Genomic DNA, 21,192 nt, shown 5'->3' with positions numbered 1-21,192 from the left:
GGAAAACATATTATGATTTGATGAATCATCGTTCATACGGACTTGTCTAAATTGATGGAAATCAAGCCATGTCTTCAGCCAACAGGGCCATTGGCAGCTGATTAGCACTGCTGGAGATCTGTAATGGTATTGGCTGCATGCCATCTCACGAGAATCATTCGTTTCGGAGATTGTTTTGCGCTGTCATAAAATAGCCGAGGAACATGAAGCCTAAGAGCAGGTGCATCCTATGGAGCAAACAATTTTCATAATAGCTGATAATATCAGGATGATGAAGTCAAACATCTCCTGTGGTTCCTCAATCACATCTGAACATTGCTGCACCGTCACAGGGTGTTATATATTAAAGGGAGGGAAGGGAGGGAAGGCAGTGTGTTGCTTTTTGTTTTACAATTTTGTTATACTGGTTGAAACACTCTTCACATCCTGATAGCATTTAATAATAGAATGTATAAATCATTTAAGATGTACATTATTTATATACACATGTACATTACAGTATAGCACACCTCTTGAGGCCAGAGGAGTGAGGTTAAAGGATTAGTTTTTACTCATCCAAGATGTCCATGTCTTTCTTTCTTCAGTGGAAAAGAAATTAAGGTTTTTGATGAAAACATTTCTCCATATAATGGACGTCAATGGGCCCCAAACGGTTCAAGGTCCAAATGACATTGTCAGTACCGCTTCAAAGGGCTTTAAACGACACCAGACGATGAATACGGGTCTTATCTAGCGAAACGATCGGTCATTTCAAAAATAAATAAAAAAGTTTAAGTTTTATAAGCACAAACGCTCGCCTTGCTCTGTTCTGTGATGCGCGTTCGTGACGTCACGTAATACGCAATTACGTTGAAAAGGTCACGCTTGTAAACGCCGTTTGACTTTGTTTGCACGTTCAACCACTGACTCGGTAACTGACACACTGACGCCTACGTCAAGCGTGACCTTTTCAGCGTAATTGCGTATTATATGACGTCACAAGGCGAGCGTTTGTGCTTATAAAACTTCAACTTTTTTATTTATTTTTTAAATGAGCGATCGTTTCGCTAGATAAGACCCTTATTCATCGTCTGGTGTCGTTTAAAGCCCTTTGAAGCGGCACTGACACTGTCATTTGGACCTTGAACCGTTTGGGGCCCATTGAAGTCCATTATATGGAGAAATGTTTTCATCAAAAACCTTAATTTGTTTTCGACTGAAGAAAGAAAGACATGGATGTCTTGGATGACATGGGGGTGAGTAAATTATCAGCAAAATTTTTTTTTTTTTAAGTGAACTAATCCTTTAAAGGCCATGTTGCAGGTTAACCACCACTGTCTATTAATGGGTACATAAATCACTCAAGATATTTATATAATTTTTAAAATGTATCAAAAATGGTCTTAAATACCAGTTTTTTACGTTTTTGGTATTAACGTTTTTTTTCACGCAATTCGGCGATGACGTCACGTTGGGGAGACGTGGAGGAAAGGTAGCCTGATGGCCGTCAAAGCCAGTGAAATGCATGGTCCGAGGAGAATGAGTGGAGAGTTGGTGAAGTGACCTGGTGAGTTGCTATCATTTAGCAACGCAGCAATGAGATAACGACACATATTTTTTTTTACTGTCATTGAATAGCACCGAGTGAAAAATCAACGTTTTCTTTATAGTGGCGGTGATCATGACGTTAGTTCAGATAAGTAACGTTACCGGTAGCCTTTGTCATAGTACTGGTAAACTTTGTCTTTTTTTCATCTGTAAATAGAAGGCATCGTGCTAGCTATATGGGCGTTTTTAAGCGTTTCTCTTCCTTGAACATTGAAAATGTTGTTGCAAGCGTAGCCGCCGCGTGTCTGTCGCGGTGTTTGGCAGGTGCTCGTGCGGGCGGTGCCATCCCGTGGAAACTGCGCTGGAAAGCTTGTGCTGTTGGGCAGTAAGTCGAGGAACTCACCCCGCGACCAGATGTGACTGAATGCTGAATGCATGCTGCCTGAATCCGTTTGTGCTGAAGATAGCATACACACATCTCAGGCAGGATCATGGTCCCCTTCAAGCCAGCACGCACGAGTATTGTTTGTTTACTTTTTTCACGAAGTCTTATGAACCAACTTAAACAGTTATAGGTGACTATAGATGTGTTGTATAGACAATGATCATGTTCTATAATCTGCGTTCTATATGTGTTCTATAATGTTCTATAATCTGAATACTCTCGTCTACTACTCGTCTCTCTAGTCGCTCTCCAGGCCGGCTTTGGTAAACTCTCTCCCCAAGGTGACGTCATGGAATGCATTGTGGCGGAAAGGGGAATCGTTGGCGCTGTAAGATAGTACCTACTTTTTCGTATTATATTCCGTTTTGTGATACCCAACAACATAAAATACAATGGATAACAGTTTAAATGTTCATTACCAACAAGCAAATTGCACAAATTCGTTGAAAAATTTAACCTGCAACACGGCCTTTAACATGCACAGTTATTACTGGCCTGTGTCCGTTACATGTGCAGAGTTCACTGAGCTCTGCAAACTTTTACAGTTCCTCCTGAACCAAAACAAAGAGCTTATGCTGCTTTCATGTGTTTCTATGGCAACACTATCAACACCTAAATCCATCTGCAGCAGTCAGATGCTAGAAGTCAGAGCTGTGATGTTATGTGCTTTGAGACATGGGGATGGGATTTTATGTTTTCAAAGCTAGCTTGCTATTGCTAGCCTACCCTACCTTAAGTATAGTGTGCACAATACATTTTTTCTTCTTTTTACTCTTAAAGAATGCTTCAGGACTTTTATGAAGGATTTCTCCAAGGACTGTGGTGCGTCAAATATTGCCCATGCCTGTAGTGGTCTAGAGTTCTAAGAGTCTCTTCTCACTTTTTCTTTGCGTTATACAAAACCTCTGACCCTGTTACCGTACAGCGTGTCTTTCTTCCATTCTTCTCTTTACTTTACAGACCATTCCCTCTGTATTCCTTCTCTTTGATTCAGTCGGATAATGGAGCAGATTTCCTTGATCCATTCTCTCCACATAGCAGGACGGTTTTTCTCTCTCTTTCTCGTTTTTTCTCTTTAATCAGACACAGGGGCGAAGGAGAGCAAAAGAGGGGATTTCATTGTTCCACTCTCCTTATAGATCAGAAATGACATCCAAATCCCGTTGGACTTCCACTTGATGCTGTTCCCAGTGTGTGTTAGTGTTAGCGGTGGTGAAATGTTTGTTTACTTTTACTAACATATTGAAAAGAAATGGCAGTATGTTTATTCAGTTTGGCCCATTGCTTGGGAAAAACATAATTTATGTATTATTTTGTGTTATTTATTTTTAAAGAGGCACTGAATGCATTAATGCTAAATGTACTACATTTTAAAGGCAAAAGTGCATATTTATATGCAGATGCAAGATTGTTTGTTTCATTTACTCATTGTTTTAATGCCAAATATATGCAGTCAGTTTAGCATTTAGGGATAAACTAACTGTTAAAGAGTTCACTATGCCTCCTCTGCTTTGTGGCAAAAATATTGTATTACCTAAAAAATATAAGAAATAGAAACAGTCAACTTTTTTTTCATTCATTTTTAAGGGGTAAAAATTTGGGAAATTATAGCAAATTCAAATTGTGTTGCCAAAACATTATAAGACTAAGCATTAATTATTTAAATCTGTTTAATCTGATATTTTGTCAGTTTTATATGTGAGGCATACATACTAAAGTTAAACATATTTAATATTTTCTGAAATAAATGTACTTTGCGTTCAAAGTGCTTTGATGTAATTAAAATGCATTGTTTCCAACCAAACATTTAAGTTAAATCATAATTTTCTGGATGGTTGCTGGCTCTTAGTGAGCTTCTAGTATCTAGATGTGTTATGTCTATTTTATGCACTTTTAATCTTTTTTTAACACTAGCTCTTCTGGAAATCAATGAAGCAGCACTGCAGAACTCTCAGCGTTGCTTGTACTGGCAGTCATGGCCTAAAATGGTCAAGACTTGAGGGCATGGGATGGATTTTGTATCATATGGAATTCATTTGCTATCTGCGCAGACTTCAAAGCGAGAGCTCTCCCGTCCGGCCCGTACCTTTCTCGCACCATAAATGGTCTCTCAAGGAATGTCATGAATCAAATTATGTGCTTCTGAAATTCCCACTTGTAGGGCAATGCTACATGAAGACGGGGGCTCAACTGTTTCTAACACCCAGAGCTCTGGCAGCTATCAGGAACATGGACGCCTGGATTTTCAGTTTGCAAGCTTTCCAAAAAAAACAGCAGAGCACTCTGGGTAAAACATATATAAACAAAAAAATATCAGGAGTATTCCCAAGAGTAATAGTACTGTGTGTGTGTGTGTGTGTGTGTGTGTGTGTGTGTGTGTGTGTGTGTGTGTGTGTGTGTGTGTGTGTGTGTGTGTGTGTGTGTGTGTGTGTGTGTGTGTGTGTGTGTGTGTGTGTGTGTGTGTGTGTGTGTGTGTGTGTATATATAAACATTATATATATATAATGTTTTAAAATATATACTTTATTAATGATAAATTATTATCATTATATATATAATGTTTTAAAATATATACTTTATTAATGATAAATTATATAATATACTTCATTTGATTCTATTATGTGTTTATTTTGTTTGATTTTTTATGGATACAAACCAAAAGATAAAATATTTTTTTACATATAATATGACATAATACAATGTCACACTGCTCAACTATTTACTGTTGACAAATTTCTACTATCACATCATACAACCCAGTCTGAATAGCCACACACACACACACACACACACACACACACACACATATATATATATATATATATATACTTTAAAATATACCTTTTATGACATTTTAAGACGGTCATTGTTGTGTGCTTAAAGACTTTAAACTTTTCTTTAAATCATGGATTTCTTTCATCTTTTCATCTTTATCTTTGCATAGGTGATCAAATAGAAGCAGTCACAATATGAAACATTCATTGCAGTCCTTCAGAGTTGCAGCTTAAGGCTACAGTGGATTGAAATAGACATTAGACTGTAATAGACAGTATTTTGTTGCTTTTAAGTTGTTTGCACAAGTGTCCTGTTGGTTTTTCTCAACAGAACGTATAGCGGAGAGCGTTTACAGCGTTTTCATGATGGGTTCATTACGGACGAGGCCGTTTGGAAATTGCTCGTCATTAAAATTCAGAACTTTGTAACTTATGAGGATGAAACAGAATCACAGGCTTTTGATATTTTTCTGGTGCTGGAGATGGAGTGAGGATGAGAGACTACTTGGTGAGCGAAAAGATAAATAAATCAGGGTTGAGTAAATAAAAAATGACGGCGTTTCTTGCACAAAATATAGCTTTTGTTGGAACTGCAGACTTTTAGGTGTAGAAGTGGCGTGAGTCCATCAGAGTTCAGAGTTCTGCTCCACAATTTCTTTGTAATTGATTATATTGTTTATATTTTTTATGCTTGATGGAGCAATTTCCAATAAAAGACCAAATTATTCTATGATTTTGAAAAAATAAATACAGGCTCTTGGACTGGATTTTACCCAGCAGTTTCCCACCAGTCCAGAGTGCATTAAACTGCACTTTTGATTGGGATGCCGTTGGTTTTTAGCCTAATGAGCCGCATTAGAAATCCGCCCAGTTGTTTGATGAATTTAGGACAAGTCTCGGCATGATCCGAGTGCCAAGACTGTTAATAAAAAGGTTAATGAGAGGTTAACAAGAAAAAGAAGTGAGTAAATGGGAGAACCTAAAGTCATTATGCAAATGTGATTTTAGGCAAAAACATCCCGCTGAGGCCGCTATGCTAATGAGCTGATGAATATCTTTTGGGGTGGAACCACCTTCGCTTTTGATGTGAGACCAGAGGAGACTGTAACTATCGCTACTGAACCATTCAATCTGGATTGTTTGCTGGAGGAATCGTAATGGCATTAAAAACAAGAAATAACAATAATTCATGATATGAAAATGAAAACTGTCACCAATTACTCACCCATGTTATTCCAAACTTTCTTTCGTCTGTGTAAAACTGTGTTTTTTGGAAATTCTTCAGAAGAGAGAAATGCAATACAGAAGGTTAAAGGGATAGTTCACTTTGAAACTAAATGTTGGTATGTTTTATCTTACCTGAAGTGCATCCAAGATGTAGGTGTCTTTGTCTCCGCAGTAGTTTCAATTTTGATATTTTAAGGTCAAACCGTTCTTGTCTGTCAGTCATATAATGCAGGTATATAGGTACTGTCTCCAAAAGCATGCAGAGAAAAGTCCAAATAAAAAAATTTGCCATCGTAAGTGCACATTGATGGCCTAAGCTCATCCGGGAGTGTTGAGTTTTCACTTATTCCCAATTTCTAAGTCTTCTATCTTGACACACTACTCGCTTCATTGTTCAGGTCAATCAAAGGCATACGTTGAGCCGTACAGCCAATCACACGCGTTTCTGCTGAGTTTAAAAATGCAACGTCCAATCGAAGGCGGTTAGATTAGTTTCCGGGGAAGAAATCCGGTGTAAACAGATCAGATGGACGTGGTTGTGTAAAAGAGATAAAAACTATATAAATACTGTTCATTTTTTCACACAAACCGCTTGTTTCGTGTCTTAGGCCATCAATGTGCACTTACGATGGAATTTTTTGTAATTTGGACTTTTCTCTGCATGCTATTAGAGACATCTCTGCATGCTTTTGGAGACAGTGCCTATATACCTGCATTATATGACTGACAGACAAGAACGGTTTGACCTAAAAATATCAAAATTGAAACTACTGCGGAGACAAAGACATCTTGGATGCACTTCAAGTAAGCTAAAACATACCAAAATGTAATTTCAAAGTGAACTATCCCTTTAAGTAACTGCATTTCATTTTTGGCTGAAGTGTTCTTTCAAGACTTGCTGCTCTTCTAGTCCTCACTGAGTTGGCATTAGTTATCGTGAAGCTGTGCTTGTAGTCAGTTTTTACTTCATGTTTCACCATCTGAACGTCTTGAAGACCAAAGCAGAGTCTTGATCGTGTGAAGTTCAGAGAGCAGTCCGGCATGAAACGCTTTCAGACATGCTGAAACTGAACTTTTGTTGTGCGCTGCAATTTTATAAAAGCAGTTTCTCACATACGTATTTCTCAGACTATTAGAAATAAAAGTAATGATGTGCAAAATAAAGACATGGAGCTTTCAGAGCAAACGCTGGATTCTCCGCGCGTTCAGAAAAGGGAGCAAAAGCTCAATAGCAATTCATTAGACGCGTGCACAGGTGTTTTTATTTCAAGAAATGAATGTGATGTTCTTTCGGATGGAGTTCATGTAAACGAGCCGAACCCAAACGCGTGCAGTCTGATGTGATTTTTGATCAGGAGAGGTTGCCAGCGCCGGTATCAGGGGAAGTCAATCTGGTTTGACCTGGATTACTTCTGCGAGGAAGCACATCTCATGAAAGATGCATCACCTCTGCTTTTCCTTTGCCTCTCAACCATCCCGCTATTCCCCACTTTTAGGAGGATCCGAGCCTTTGAAGGTCCTTGTTTTTATCGTGGCCTTGGAACCTGGAGCCTTTCAGCGCTGCTTTACTGCTGTTGGGCTTTTAGACCCCCACAGACCCGAAACTTACGCTGCTTTCGAGTCATGTCAGAATGATGGTGTTTACGAGATAAGCTCACGTGAATGTTGTAGTTTCCATTGGGGGAAACCTGTTAGTCGGAGCTGGTCATAATAGCAGGATGTAGGAGTCTCTCAAAGTAGTTGAAAAAAGCCTCATGTATCGTGTTTGTTGAATGTGTGACTATTAATTTAACATATTATAGATGTTGCTGCAAACCGCATGTTGATTTTTTTTCCTCCAGAATGTTTTACATTTTTAGCAGAATAAAAAATTTATTTGATGTCAACATAGAACAACAACAATTGATAGCGAGATGTAATTGTGAATGCGTATTGTAAAATTTAGCTTGTATGTTTTTTTGTGAACAGTGATAAAGTTTTTCATAAAAAAGAAGCTCATTTAATGGTTTAAGCCTAGGCATCCTTTACTTTTGAGGACATGAAAAGTCTTGATTTAAGTTTTAAATTTGGTAAATAAATAAAAAATGCAGTGTTTTCACATTGACTTTCCTCCTGAATTTATGTTTATTTAAGTATTTAGGATTTTTTTTTTCATGTAAATGTTTATTTATTTAGAATGGTGTATTTATTCGTATTTATATTTCTTTCTTTTTTTGTTTGTATTAACATTTTTGTTAATTGAAAAAAGCTGAAATAACATAAAACATCAATATGAAAAACTTAACCAACTGTTGAAGCACTAAAATTACTAACTAGAAAGAAATAAAAACTAAAGCTAAACTAAAACTTAAACTGAAATAAAAACAAATTAAATGTAAATATTAATGTAAAATAAAAAAAACTACAAAAAAATATACAGGTGGGCCTACATAACAAAACTACTACAAATTAAACTAACATTAAAATAAATACTGAAAATATAAAAATCAAAGCTACTCTCATTGAACATAAACTTCCCCCTCAACTGAATATACATTACATTTGTTTATTTTAACCAAGATTGTGTTGCAAGATGTTTATTTTTCCAGCTATATTTAAGTTCCCTGTTATAGGCTAACCTGCAATTTACTCCAGTTATTTCCCTTATATTCCCATATATTCACGTTAATTCCCATGGAAATTTTCCAACCTTGAAAATTCCTGTAATTTTACAACCCTAATGATATATAAATAACTAAAATAAGTGAAAAATAAATAAAAGAACATGTTAAGTTACCTTAAGTGTCTCCAGTAAAACTGCTTGAATGCATCACAGTTTTCACAGGAGTGATTTAGTTTAGTTACCGTGTTGTTTGCTGAAATTGCTGTCGTTTGCCTAAATTGTTTGTTAACTTCAACTCATAAAATCCATCCCTGTTCTGTTGTCCTGCTATTGGCATGAGCAGATGTCTGTAATTTCCAAGCAGCAGGTCGCAACTAATGTTGTTCTCCGCAAAATGACCCGTGCTACAGATGGGCTGTAGAATCTGAATACGGCCGTTCTCTGAAGACATCCGCAGCACTTCCCTCAGGCGGGCCGGCCGCTGTTGAACTGCATTGGCACGGGTCGAGGAACGGATGAATGATGTGTGCCTTCAATCATCTATCAAACCCGGGAAGTTCAATGATTTTCTTCATATTCATCAGCAAGGTCAGGACTAACTTGCCTGCATGGGCAATGTGATTGACAGTGATGTAATGGCGTACAGAGCTGTATGTGTGTCACGTCTCTCGCCTCTACCTTGCCAGAATAATAGTGTTGCTGGCAGGTTTTTATTCAATGTGGTTTTTTTTTTTTTTTTTTTTTTTTTTGGGAAAAGCTGTAGCCTACTTTACTTCCAGAACAGCAGAAAGCCATATTGCTAATGACACCGCGGCCCTGATGTGGCTCTCGTGACAGATTGTGTCACAGATTGTATTTTGAATATCAATACTGTAAGATTCACCTTTTGCTTTGCTACTTGAAAACATCATAGCAGCAAAAACCCAGTAGAAATGATCTAGCAACATCCCAGCGACTGACCACATCATCATGACGCGTCCATACAGTGAACATCTAGTGTTGCATGCGGGTTGCATCATTCATCCATCCAGTCTTCATAATATATTAATGTAGTCAATTGAAGTGTCTTCTGGTGTGGAAACATATATTAACACAAAAGTGTATGGATTTATATAGGAAACATTTTAGCAGGCGTATGCTTATAGGGATTTCGTACACATGAATAAACCGGTTAATGAGAAAATGTTGCCTAGGTTGTGGACTTGACATGCAAAGGAAATTATTTATAATTATTCTAAATGTGAAACATTTCCAGTTAGAGTGAATTAGGATGTTCAGTGATGTGATTTTATCCGTTAGGAAATGGTGAAAAAAAAAAAAAGTGGGAGGGGAGGGGTTAGTGATGTCATTTTTGGAGACGGAGAAGGTTATTATATTGCGATTGTTCACACATAAGCGTTATTTTAGCATTATTTATATACTATTATAGTATTTATATTTAATTTTAGTAATTTTTATGCTTTGTCATTTTTATTAGTTTTTGTTTTATATATTTCTAGTTACCTTTTATTTTATTTCAGTTTTATTTTTAGTCATTTTTATATTTCAACTTCAAGTTGTCTACGTTTTCCATGTAATAGTATAATTTAAAAACAGTTTTATTTCAGCTATATATATATATATATATATATATATACAGATATATATAGAGAGAGATATAGATATATACTATATATATATATATAGCTGAAATACAACTTTTTAAATTATACTATTACTTAGACAACTTGAAGTTGAAATATAAAAATGACTAAAAATAAAACTATTTATATAATAAATATAATATAGAAGTAGGCTATATATATATATATATATATATATAATTTTTATTTTTTTATTTTTTTTATATATAAAAAATATATATAATACACAAAAAGCTTACAGCTGAGTGAATGAAGAAATGAGTCGACAGAACACTGAACAGTTCAGCCAGATTACATCTTTGGTTTTAACACATGTTGGCGCTGATGTGTGAAGATTGCCAATGTGGTAAAAAGACAGAAAGCTGTTGCGAGTGTGAACAGCAGAATATAATCTGTTGTTTTTACAACAATCTAACAGGTTTCATGTGCGAAAGTGACTAATAAGACCATGAAGGTTGTTATAGGTGGAAACATGTGTATTTTGTGTTGAGTTTAAAGAAAATACACAAGTGGAAAGCATTATTGAGCACAAGTGGAAAGCATTAGCTGTCATCAACTAAACGACTGATAGATTGTCCGTTTTAACCTCTGTTCACGGCCATTACAATAAACGCTGCGTGAACACAAAGCCACTGGAGCAGAATGAGCCGAATCCCAGCATGCACAGGCAAACAACATGCATGCCGTGTGCCAGGGATACTGGACACAGGCGATCCTCAGCGCTGTCCTGCGGGGACTCGAGTGAAGGGACTCACACACACCGGCAGATAAACCCTCCTCTCCACTCCCTCCACAGCCAAACACACGAGTGCTCTCGAGACGCCACCACCGCTTCTTCTTTCTTCTCCTCATGTTTTCTGTCTCTATTAACAAGCCTCAGTCGGCTGAATGTAGGTAGACATGTTGTATTCTAGGAATGGATACAGTTCATGGTACATGTAAGCTTGTTGCACCACACACTTTCTAATAAATAGATGTAAAACTGAGCTCTTTATGTGTGCACTGCTCTTTGCACACAGTGTCCCGAGGATACGGTCTCACAGACACGGCTTAATCCTAGTCTCAGACTAAAATGCATGTTTGAGCTGTTTTAACTGAAAGCAACTTGCACTGATATATCTTAAAATGTCAGTGCCATTGTTTTGTCTCAAGATGCATATCAGTAATGGGTTATTTTTCCCCAAGGCATGTGTATAAGAGCTACTTAAAGGTGCTGTATGTAGGTTTTTGACTGCACTTAAGCATCAAAATACCATAATATGTTGTTTGCAGATATTTAGGAAACACACTAAGTTCACTCGTTTCTCTGAAAAATACACTCTGTACGGTTATTTTACTTTGAAATGTGCGATCCGTGTTGGAATGTCTGTTTTTTTGTTTTGGACTGTGCGATACCTCACGTTACCAATTTACCCAATAGTATTTCTCCAGTTGGCTGAAAACACAGCGTATTGCAGCCAGCAAACAAACTGGGTTAGAGATTGCAGATTCCACACAACCTAAAAAGCCTCGGTATCCATCTAAAAATGTCTATGAACGGGAGCATATTAAAACGCAATATCAACTTATCCTTACGTAAGTCTCCTCGCATTCCATTGTCAATCGCGCTCGTTCCTGTTGCGTGTCCTAAACCTAAACAATAATTGATCGTAGTAACCATGGGTTCTACAGAAATACCAGTTACTTTATTAAAACTGTGGTAACTAGCCACAATTCTGAAAAGATTCCTGAAAGTATTCTCAATTGATTGATACATTTAATGTTTACTCCTTATAGCTGTCCACTGTACCATATGATGAAGTATTTAAAACCGCTGTTTTCTGTGATGTAAAAAATGAAACAAAGGCCCTGTTTACACCTGGTATTGCAGCCCGATCTCATGAAAGTCTGCATCTATATCACGAATGTTATTTCTCGTGCCATTTATACGGCAGAAATAGTTTTTGTGTGCATATGATATGCACTTTATGGCGTTTAATACGCACACACTCCCCACCCCTAATCCTACCCAAGGGTTTTCAGTTTCAAAACATTTTTGGTGTATAAATGGCACGAGAAATAACATTTGTGGTATAGATACGCACTTTCATGAGATCGTGTTGGGTATTGAGTTGGTTGGTCGATCAGATCACAAGTGGACGAGGGAGACACATACCCGTTTACACCCGGTGTTTTAATCCGTCTCTTTTGTCCACTTTCAAACAATTCTGTCCTGATTTCTTCAAGACGAGGGTCTATGGGTGAGTAAATGTACAGTATGGGCTTTTTCAGATTTTCAGACCTGGACAAAATAAGCTCGCACAATTTACATATGAACACAACCGGAGACGACAGAAAAACATCAGCTTTAGTTTCTGTTCTGACAGTCGCAACACCAGCCGGACGCTGTGAGTGTGTGTTAGAAATCAAGAGTGGCGAGAGAACAGTGTCTGGTACGTTTTTTATCTTCAAACCAAACTTGGATCTTAATGCCGACAAAGTTTAAATCCCGTTTGCTAGTTTACTTCCCATAATGTTTACGCGTTAGGTCAGTAGACGGAGAGTAGACGGTCTTTTGTTTAAGTTTGAACGCATTCGACCACATGAGCATTTACACAAGAAAGCAATCTGGTGAAAGTGGACAAGTTCAAAACATTTTAGTATTTAGCATCGTCCACTTGTGATCCGATCCAAAATGCATCTTAATACCAAAGATAATTCATATCAGAACTTTTGCACGTTTGATGTAAACATTATAACCTACTAAAAACTAAAGTGACAATTCAGAGACACATTTCAATAAGTGTGCACACCACTGAATATATATTCATGTATAGTGAGTGATGAGTATACAAGTGGAGCGCAAACTAAACTCGTCAACCTTGAGCTTTTGTGCTGGCGTGTGGATGGAAGTGCTGTGTGTTTTCCAGCAGCGTTCGGTGAGCAGTGATTCTCCTGACCTTAAGAGAACAGCTCGTCAGCAATGCTAATTCCCAAAGCAAAACCACAGCTGTGACGTGAGGAATGCTGCCTGCTAAATACATTTCAATATGATTTGTTTTATAGAGGGTTTTTTTTTCATTCATATTGCCTGTACAAATTTTGACATTGAACAAAAATAAATAAATATAACTTACATCTGCATTTATTTATTTAGGACATGGTTTTAGCTTTTATTGGCATACAAATGGATACAATACAACAAAAGAGGCCTATTTGAAAACATTATATATACATATATGAAAAAAATTATAATAATATAAATAGCAATACATATATTACATTATTTTTACTAATTTAATATTTTTAAATATTTGTATAATTTCACTAAACTTTATTTTATATAAAGTGCACATGCTTTTAGAATAACTTGATGGCTAAAATAACTTTAAATTGCATTTTAAACAAAAATGGTCTAAATCTGGAGACCATCACACCCTTAAAATGGATCATAAATGATGTATTCCTCTCCTATAGAACATGATGTATAAAAGGGTTATGCGATTTGTGTTTTGTTTGTTTGCTTAATTACTCTTGCATATCTTAATGTTTCTCTCTGGTTTGTGTTGTGTTCCACGCCAAGTGGTTATATTTCTGGCACATATGAATGAATTCATCATTAATGAAGACGTTTTTTGAGATTATGTTTTCAGTGCTGGAAATGTTTACATTGCTCCCATGGAGTATCTAAAGAAAGACATGAGATGACAAACTCCAGTGTGTTGAATTCAGTCTCTGATGAATGAAAGATTTGCTTGCATGTTTCTTTGCGTTTTCTATTTGTGTTTGTTTCGGTCTGAATGGACACATTGTGTAAGACAAGACACAACTCACTTCTCCATCCCCAGCTACGACAGCCTCTTTATTCTGCTTTTTTCCTTCCTGGTTGTTGTGTTATTGATCATTGTTCTCAGAGGTCTGAAAGATTTAACTTGCATTGATTTTATATCAGCCTCTAACTTTGTCTTTGCAGCATTATCTGAAACTCTTCTGGTGCTAAAGCTCGTTGTATAGCGTTTGTTTAGGCCGAAACAGACTTAGAGAAACAACTGGGCAAAAAGGGACATCAGGTTTACTCATTAAAGATAAACCGAGATGACTGTATCCGTACACAGGATGTAAAGCAAAGATCTGTTTATTTATATTTGTGACCCTGGATCACAAACCCAGTCTGGAGTGGCAATAGCCAACAATACATTGTATGGGTCAAAATTATCCATTTTTCTTTTATGCCAAAAATCATTAGGATATTAAGTAAAGATCATGTTCCATGAAGATATTTTGTAAATTTCCGACCATAAATATATAAAACTATATAAATATATGTATTTTTGTGAGTGAATGCAGCACAATCGTGAACATAAATGCACAACTTTAAAGGAGATTTTCTCAATGTTTCGATTTTTTTGCACCCTCAGGTTCCAGATGTTCAATAGTTGTGTATCGGTCAAATATTGTCCTATCCTAACAAACCACACATCAATGGAAAGATTATTTATTCAGCTTTCAGATTATGTTGTCAAAAATTGACCCATGTGACTGGATTTCTGGTCCTATATATATATATAGGCAGTTTTTATGCAATATCCCAAAATGCACGTAAAAATATTTGGATGGAAACATAGCTAATCAAAGTTTAAAATTGTTAAATGTTATTTGTCTTACTATGATCCATATTAAGGAATTTTAGAATATCACCCAAAACCATTTAAAAACGAGGACACTTTTATTATTATTTTTTTCTATCATTTTGTGATGCCATATTCAAACCTGTACAATCCTCTCTCTGTGTCCGAGTGTGTTCAAACCGTGCATTTTGTAAATATAAATGTGACTTTAATTGATTAATGCGTGATTAAAAGCGATCACATGGCTCATTCTTTCAGACTCAAAACTACGCTGAGCTAAATTGTAATTGGAAAGATATTGATTGAGGCCTTTAACCAGCCAGCGAGATCCATTTGTCGTTATTCGCTTTCCTGGCCACATCTGAGCGCGTTTGTCTTACCCTGCGCCTGATATGCATTCTGTGCGTGTCCAGAAAGTAATCAGCATCCGCTCACAGATTACAGGCTGCCAGTCATTGCTATTCCTGAGACGGAGGAAAGGAGGGATGCATCGGAGGAGATGGGTCATCACTCTTGTCTTCCTTCTCCTAATGGGGTCTGACACGGCTCCGGTGGGACAGAGTAATCAGACCAGTGCTCCCAGCTCCAGGCGTAATGACCAGCACAGCTGTGCAACAGTCACGCATGCGGCTTCAGTTTATAACATCTTATCTTAATTGTGGGACTACGAGCCAAACATGTTGTAAAAGTGGCTCTGGTTTTGCATATTTTACTTTGGACATCAAGCGATGATGACGCATCACGGTACCGGAATTGCATTTGTTTCAGTTTGTGCGGTTTTGTTCGAGACTTTTGAGGATGAAAGCATGTCATGCAACCTGTCTTGTGTTGACACCTGTCTAATTTAACTGAGTGACAGATTCATTTGCTCAAATACCGTAGAGTTTGATGGGACACACAGTCCTTGACATCAACAAAACACAGATTATTTATTTATTTATTTGACATTTTGCACTGAAAAAGCATTTTTTAACCTAAAAATGGTAACATTTAAATTTAGTTTTATTCGAGCATCACACATTGTTGCGTGTGTTTGTGTGTGTGTGCTTTTGTTTACTGCCCTTCATAATCTACATGGTTGTGCCATAGTATTTTTTTATTTATTTTTTATTATATATAATATTATACTCTTATTGACAGTTTAAATGAATGAAATTGTTGCTGCAAATCACTGTCAATGTGAACATCTTTAAAAAAATATATATAAATAATAATATATGGTAAATGGTAAAATGGTAAATGGACTGCATTTATATAGCGCTTTCATAGACCCATGGCCACCAAAGCGCTTTACAATTTGCCTCTCATTCACCCATTCACTCATACATTCATACACCGACGGTGTATATATAATTTTTTTTTTTTTTTAGGATGTTCACATTGACATTGATTTGCAGCAACAATTTCATTAATTTAATCTGTCAATAAGAGTTGACGGGATGAAGAATTCAACTTCTACACAGTGCCAGAAGCGCATCGTAAGCATGCAAGGTCGTTGTTGATCAGATCCCCTGCTCGGTTTACAAAAAGACGTCCTGTATCTGCCTTTCTCATTATGTTTTGAAGATGTATCAGGATCAGCGGTGGTTTAGAGAAGACGTTCGACCCCTTCTGTCCAGCTTTGTTTGTTCTGTGTGTTCTCAAACCTATGAAAGCCGCGCTGGACTTTGAAGAGCTGCACTATGGACAGGATTTGTTCCTCTGGCATGTTTTCTCTCATAAGTGTCTCATCGGATGCTGCCGCTTCTCATCGAGCTTCTGAAGCCGCTTGAGGATCGATGTCTTCAGTCGGACCGGCGGGCTGCCAAATATCCCACGCGTGTCTCCGATCAGCCCTTAAGATGGCCGTCTGGGGACATCACAGCAGTCAATCGATACCTGCTTAATTTCAGTCCACACAGATTTATTTGACAAAAGCTCAAGCATGATTTGTGGCTCCTTGAGGGAATCATGTCAATGGCTTTTGCTGACCCTGGCGAACGCGTGCGTTCCTTGTGTAAGTCTGTGTAACGCAGATCGCTCACGATATCTTTTGTTTGCTCTTTGATTATGTATGGTCCCATCTAAATCTTCTATTGCGTTATTAATGGATTATGGTTTACCAAGCATATTCAAACGTATCAGAGTTAAAATAAATATTCCCAAGCAGTCCTATGCCAAGAAATGTGAGCAGTTCTTGTAAAGAATGATTCCTCAATGTTAAAAAAAAAATACATGCAATGTACAAACAAAATGGTTGGAAATATCTCCGAGCTCTTTGTTGAGAGCGGGATCCTACTGGGGGATAGATGTCGTTTCTGGCTTTGAAGCTCCTCTGGCAGGAACGATGGGAATCTATGCATTGTGCACTTTGTTATATACATGACAGCATCCGTTATATACATCCATTTTAATGACTCCGGTGGATACACTGGATGTGTTTTGGAAACTTTGTTGAAAAATGGTTCCAACTTGCAACTAACAATTGTATGACTTTTAATATACATTAATTTAAACATTAAGATGAAATGAATCAAACAATGCAGATGTGTTAGTTGATGCACTGTGAACTAACATTAAAGGGATCCCCCGGTATGCAGACATGAATAGCTTAATATAACGTAAACGGTGTCTCTTATTTAAATATGTAGTTGAAAACCCATGAAAATGTATGTCAAAAATCAACATCGTTTTTGGACTATGTGGGGCGCCATTTGTTAAGTACATTCTGCGCCGATGACGTCAAATGGTTGCACTCGGTGAGAGACTGGCACTTATTCCTATAGTCTTTGGCTTTTTACTGCAACACAACTCATTTTCAGTCAAAAGGCAACAAGAGAAGCAATGTAAGTGTGCTTTCCTAGCAATAATAGGATGAGAAAAGCATGAAGATATCTGTGGACGATTTTTTTTTATAAAAACTCGCTTCTTTTTTCTCTCCACTTTAGCCTTGATGCCTTTGAGTCTTTTAGTAGACCTCAGCTTCTCAAATAGCTTACAAACGGCTGAAAGAAGAAAAGTTAGATGCCATCTGTTAGGATGTCAACATGCCGACGCTAATCATGACTCGCGGCCGCTAGAGAAGTTCCTGCGCGGATTTCCCTCGATAGCTGGGGCGTTTACACTCCTTGTGGAGAAAAAGTCATGGTACAGCGTTTGGTTTAAACCTATACTTATATCCATCACCTGTAAGCTCCTTCAGCTGTGGTCATCATGCCAGTATTTTATTTTCAGAGTTGTCTAATTCGAGATGTATTGTGGTAAAAATAGCAACAGATAGCGCTAGTAGCTCACGGAGTGCAACCATTTTACGTCATCAGAATAATAGCGCCTCTTATAAAAAATTAATACGTAAAAAATTAATACATCTTTGATGGTTTTTCTACTACATATTTCAGTAAGAGGCATCATTTTTGTTATTTTAAGCCATGCATGACTTAATACCCAGGGATCCCTTTAACAAAGATTATTTAAATGAGGAATATTGTGACGTGTTTGTTCCCGGGAGAAAACTCAAGAGTACAATGCAGGCGTTTCAGGAGTTCAGAAACTGATATAGGGACACTTTGTGACTTTTGCTTTTTCACGCTCAAAAAAACAACATTACACACTAAACAAAGATGAACATGTGAAAAAACATAATATATCCTCTTTAACAGATCTTCATTTATATCTTCATGTGCGTTTTTCTCGGCCGTTTCATCACGACTTGAAGACAGCAGTAGTTACGACTTCCCAGGAACTTGATCTAGTTATCCTCATTCCTCATCGCATTGAAAACACATGCTTTGAATAAACCGATCTGATCGGTGTATGTCGAGTGGACATCGTTTCATTTCTTTCTCTTTTCTCTTGCAGTGACACCGGAAAATACCAACAATCACCGATACCATCACCCTCAAACCAAAGAGTTTGATCAGACGAGTTCTGGCACTGGAGGAACACGAAGCGTCCCGCTGGCTCTGGTCTCGATATGTGTGTTTGGGCTGTTGTCAGGATAATATCTGCCAGCTGGGTCCGAACCCCAGTCCGAGGACGGCTTTTCACGCTGTTTTCTGGAAAGAAGATGTGCCAGCTTTTAAAACAGTGAGGTTGAAATTCCAGCAAAGAGATGTCCTCTAATGGACATGGATGGAGAATGGACAAAACTGGCATTGAGGACTGATGATGGTGGAGAGAAAACGAACTGACGGGAAAATTAGAAACAAAACTGTCCTTTTCCATAAACCTTTTTAATCACAAAGTGTTTCTATCATGAACGTAACAGGCTACTAAACACTTTACTGCCTTGAATAATGTCTTTTCTACAGGGTTCAGAGTAACACTTTCAGAGAGAAATGAATTTATTTAATTCTGTAATGATGTATGATCTATTCAAAGCATAGTTCTGAAATGAGCATTTTTAATAGAAATGATGCGATATTTCTGATGTCACGTACTGCTTTTTGAATATGTCTTGGTACCATGTACCTAAATGACCTCTTTTTCAGCATTTTTAAATGTACTGTTGTTTCTTTTCATCTGAAATGGGGTTTGATGACGCACCTTAACAAAATGTATAAAGATGTGTTGATTTACAATGTATTTATTCTTGGTTACAGAGTGACATTAAACATATAATGAAACTAAATATTTGCCACCAGAAGTTCAATGCAAAAAACACGCTCTAGTATACAGTGTAACAGTTTTAGTTTGTTAACATTAGTTAACTTACAGTTAACAATACTTCGAACTAATGTTCATTTGGACATTTACTAATACATAAACATTAGTAAATGCACCGTGAACTAACATGAACAAACAATGCATATTTTTCACTAACATTTACAAAGATGTAAAGCTGTAAAAAATGCTCATTGTTCATGTTAACTAATGCATTAACTAATGTTTAAAAAATTAAGTGTTACTATTAATGTTTACTAGTAACACTAAAATTGTGCAGCTCATCGTTTTTTTATTTTAGTTTTAATTCATGCTCAGTTTGAATGTTTTCACCCTTATTGGATTCAATTGTCAACTCAAATTGTTACAGCAATAGTAACATAACAATTTGACCAAAAATTGGGAAACGTGAAAAAATAGATCCATTATTTCTCATTGAATATCATTTTTAATGCAGAAATATGTCACATTATGCAAGTAAAATGTGCCGTGGATGTTGTTCATGTTGACTACCGGACATGTATTGTCACTCCAGACTGTGTTTGTCTAGAGGACAGCGCTGAAGGAGCAGAAGAGCTTTTTAGACTATTAAATGTGCATCTTCCTCTTGTAGAACGCCGTCTCAGAGGTCCAGGAGAAGATAAATACAGAGGAATCACACATCTCATCTCCTGTTCTCTCACAGCTCTTTCTGACAATGAAAACTTTGCCCAAAACGGTCAACTGAACTCATTAATATACTGGCAAATCTCAGGACGCAGTTTTTTTATCTTTTCTTGAAGAGCTTCAAAGGGCTCCTCGGAGGACCGTGAAAGATCTTTCCTTCTGAGTTTTTCTATCAGTGTTCGGGCTCTTCAAATTACTTATGCACTCTGTGGCACTTCTGATGAAAAAGAATAAGACTCGTGACATAGATTTAAAATGATTCCCACAGTTATTTTTCTTGACGAGGAACATATCCAGTCCTCCAGGTTTACTGGGACTCGTCATCTTTAAGTGATGTTCCTCCATGTCTTGTGAAGCCTCTCTGAAGTTTTGTGTGAGGAACGGATCAAAATGTAAAGATGCACTTAGTATCTCATTAAAAAGTGTGTGCTCAAAGAAACGAATAGTCCTTCAGTTTAAATCAGTTTGTGTACATTCAACTTGAGATGAAGACTTCTGATTCATTGAAAATGAAGTATGATTATTGTATTGCAACAGAAGATTTCAGAAGTCTTTTGAGGCCAAATGTTGCGAAACTTCTAATATCCGATAACATTTCATCCTAATTTAAAAAGAAAAGAAAACATGAGAGAAAAATTCTTAATTATCCTACAAATAGGGCTTGGTTTTATATATATAATATTATATTATATATTTAAAAAACATTTTTTTTACATAATTTTATGTTAATACATTTTAATTGGTTAAACTAACAGTGAACAATACTAATCTAATATCAATTATTATATTCATTTTAATCTTATAAGATTGTTAATTGTTAATGTTTGTTAATTGTTTTAATGTTAATTGTTAATGTTAATGATTGTTAATTGTTAATGTTAATCTCAACATTTAACAAAATATTTGATTTAACATTAATCAATGCACTGTGAACTAACATTTTTATTCACCAACACCATTAACAAAGTTAATTTTATATTTTTATTAGTGCTGTAAAAAATAAATAGCTCTGTTAGTAATGCATAACTAATGTGAATGAAAGAGAACACTTATTTTAAAG

General features: G+C 36.7%; 1 protein-coding gene across 1 annotated transcript in view; it reads left to right on the top strand.

The window, feature by feature from the left end:
• Positions 1 to 20,012, top strand: part of gpc5a (glypican 5a) — a 156,797-nt gene extending 136,785 nt beyond the window's left edge. Inside the window, exon 8 of the mRNA XM_079617307.1 lies at positions 18,663 to 20,012. Within this exon, the coding sequence (XP_079473433.1) occupies positions 18,663 to 18,805 (143 nt within the window). The 3' untranslated portion in view covers positions 18,806 to 20,012. The remainder of the gene's footprint in view (positions 1 to 18,662) is intronic.
• The last annotated feature ends 1,180 nt before the right edge of the window (positions 20,013 to 21,192 follow it).

The sequence above is a fragment of the Phoxinus phoxinus genome (genome assembly GCF_949152265.1).
Source record: "Phoxinus phoxinus genome assembly, chromosome: 6".
NCBI lineage: Eukaryota > Metazoa > Chordata > Actinopteri > Cypriniformes > Leuciscidae > Phoxinus > Phoxinus phoxinus.
Note: the sequence above shows the minus strand (reverse complement) of the source record. Positions and strands in the feature narration are given on the sequence as shown.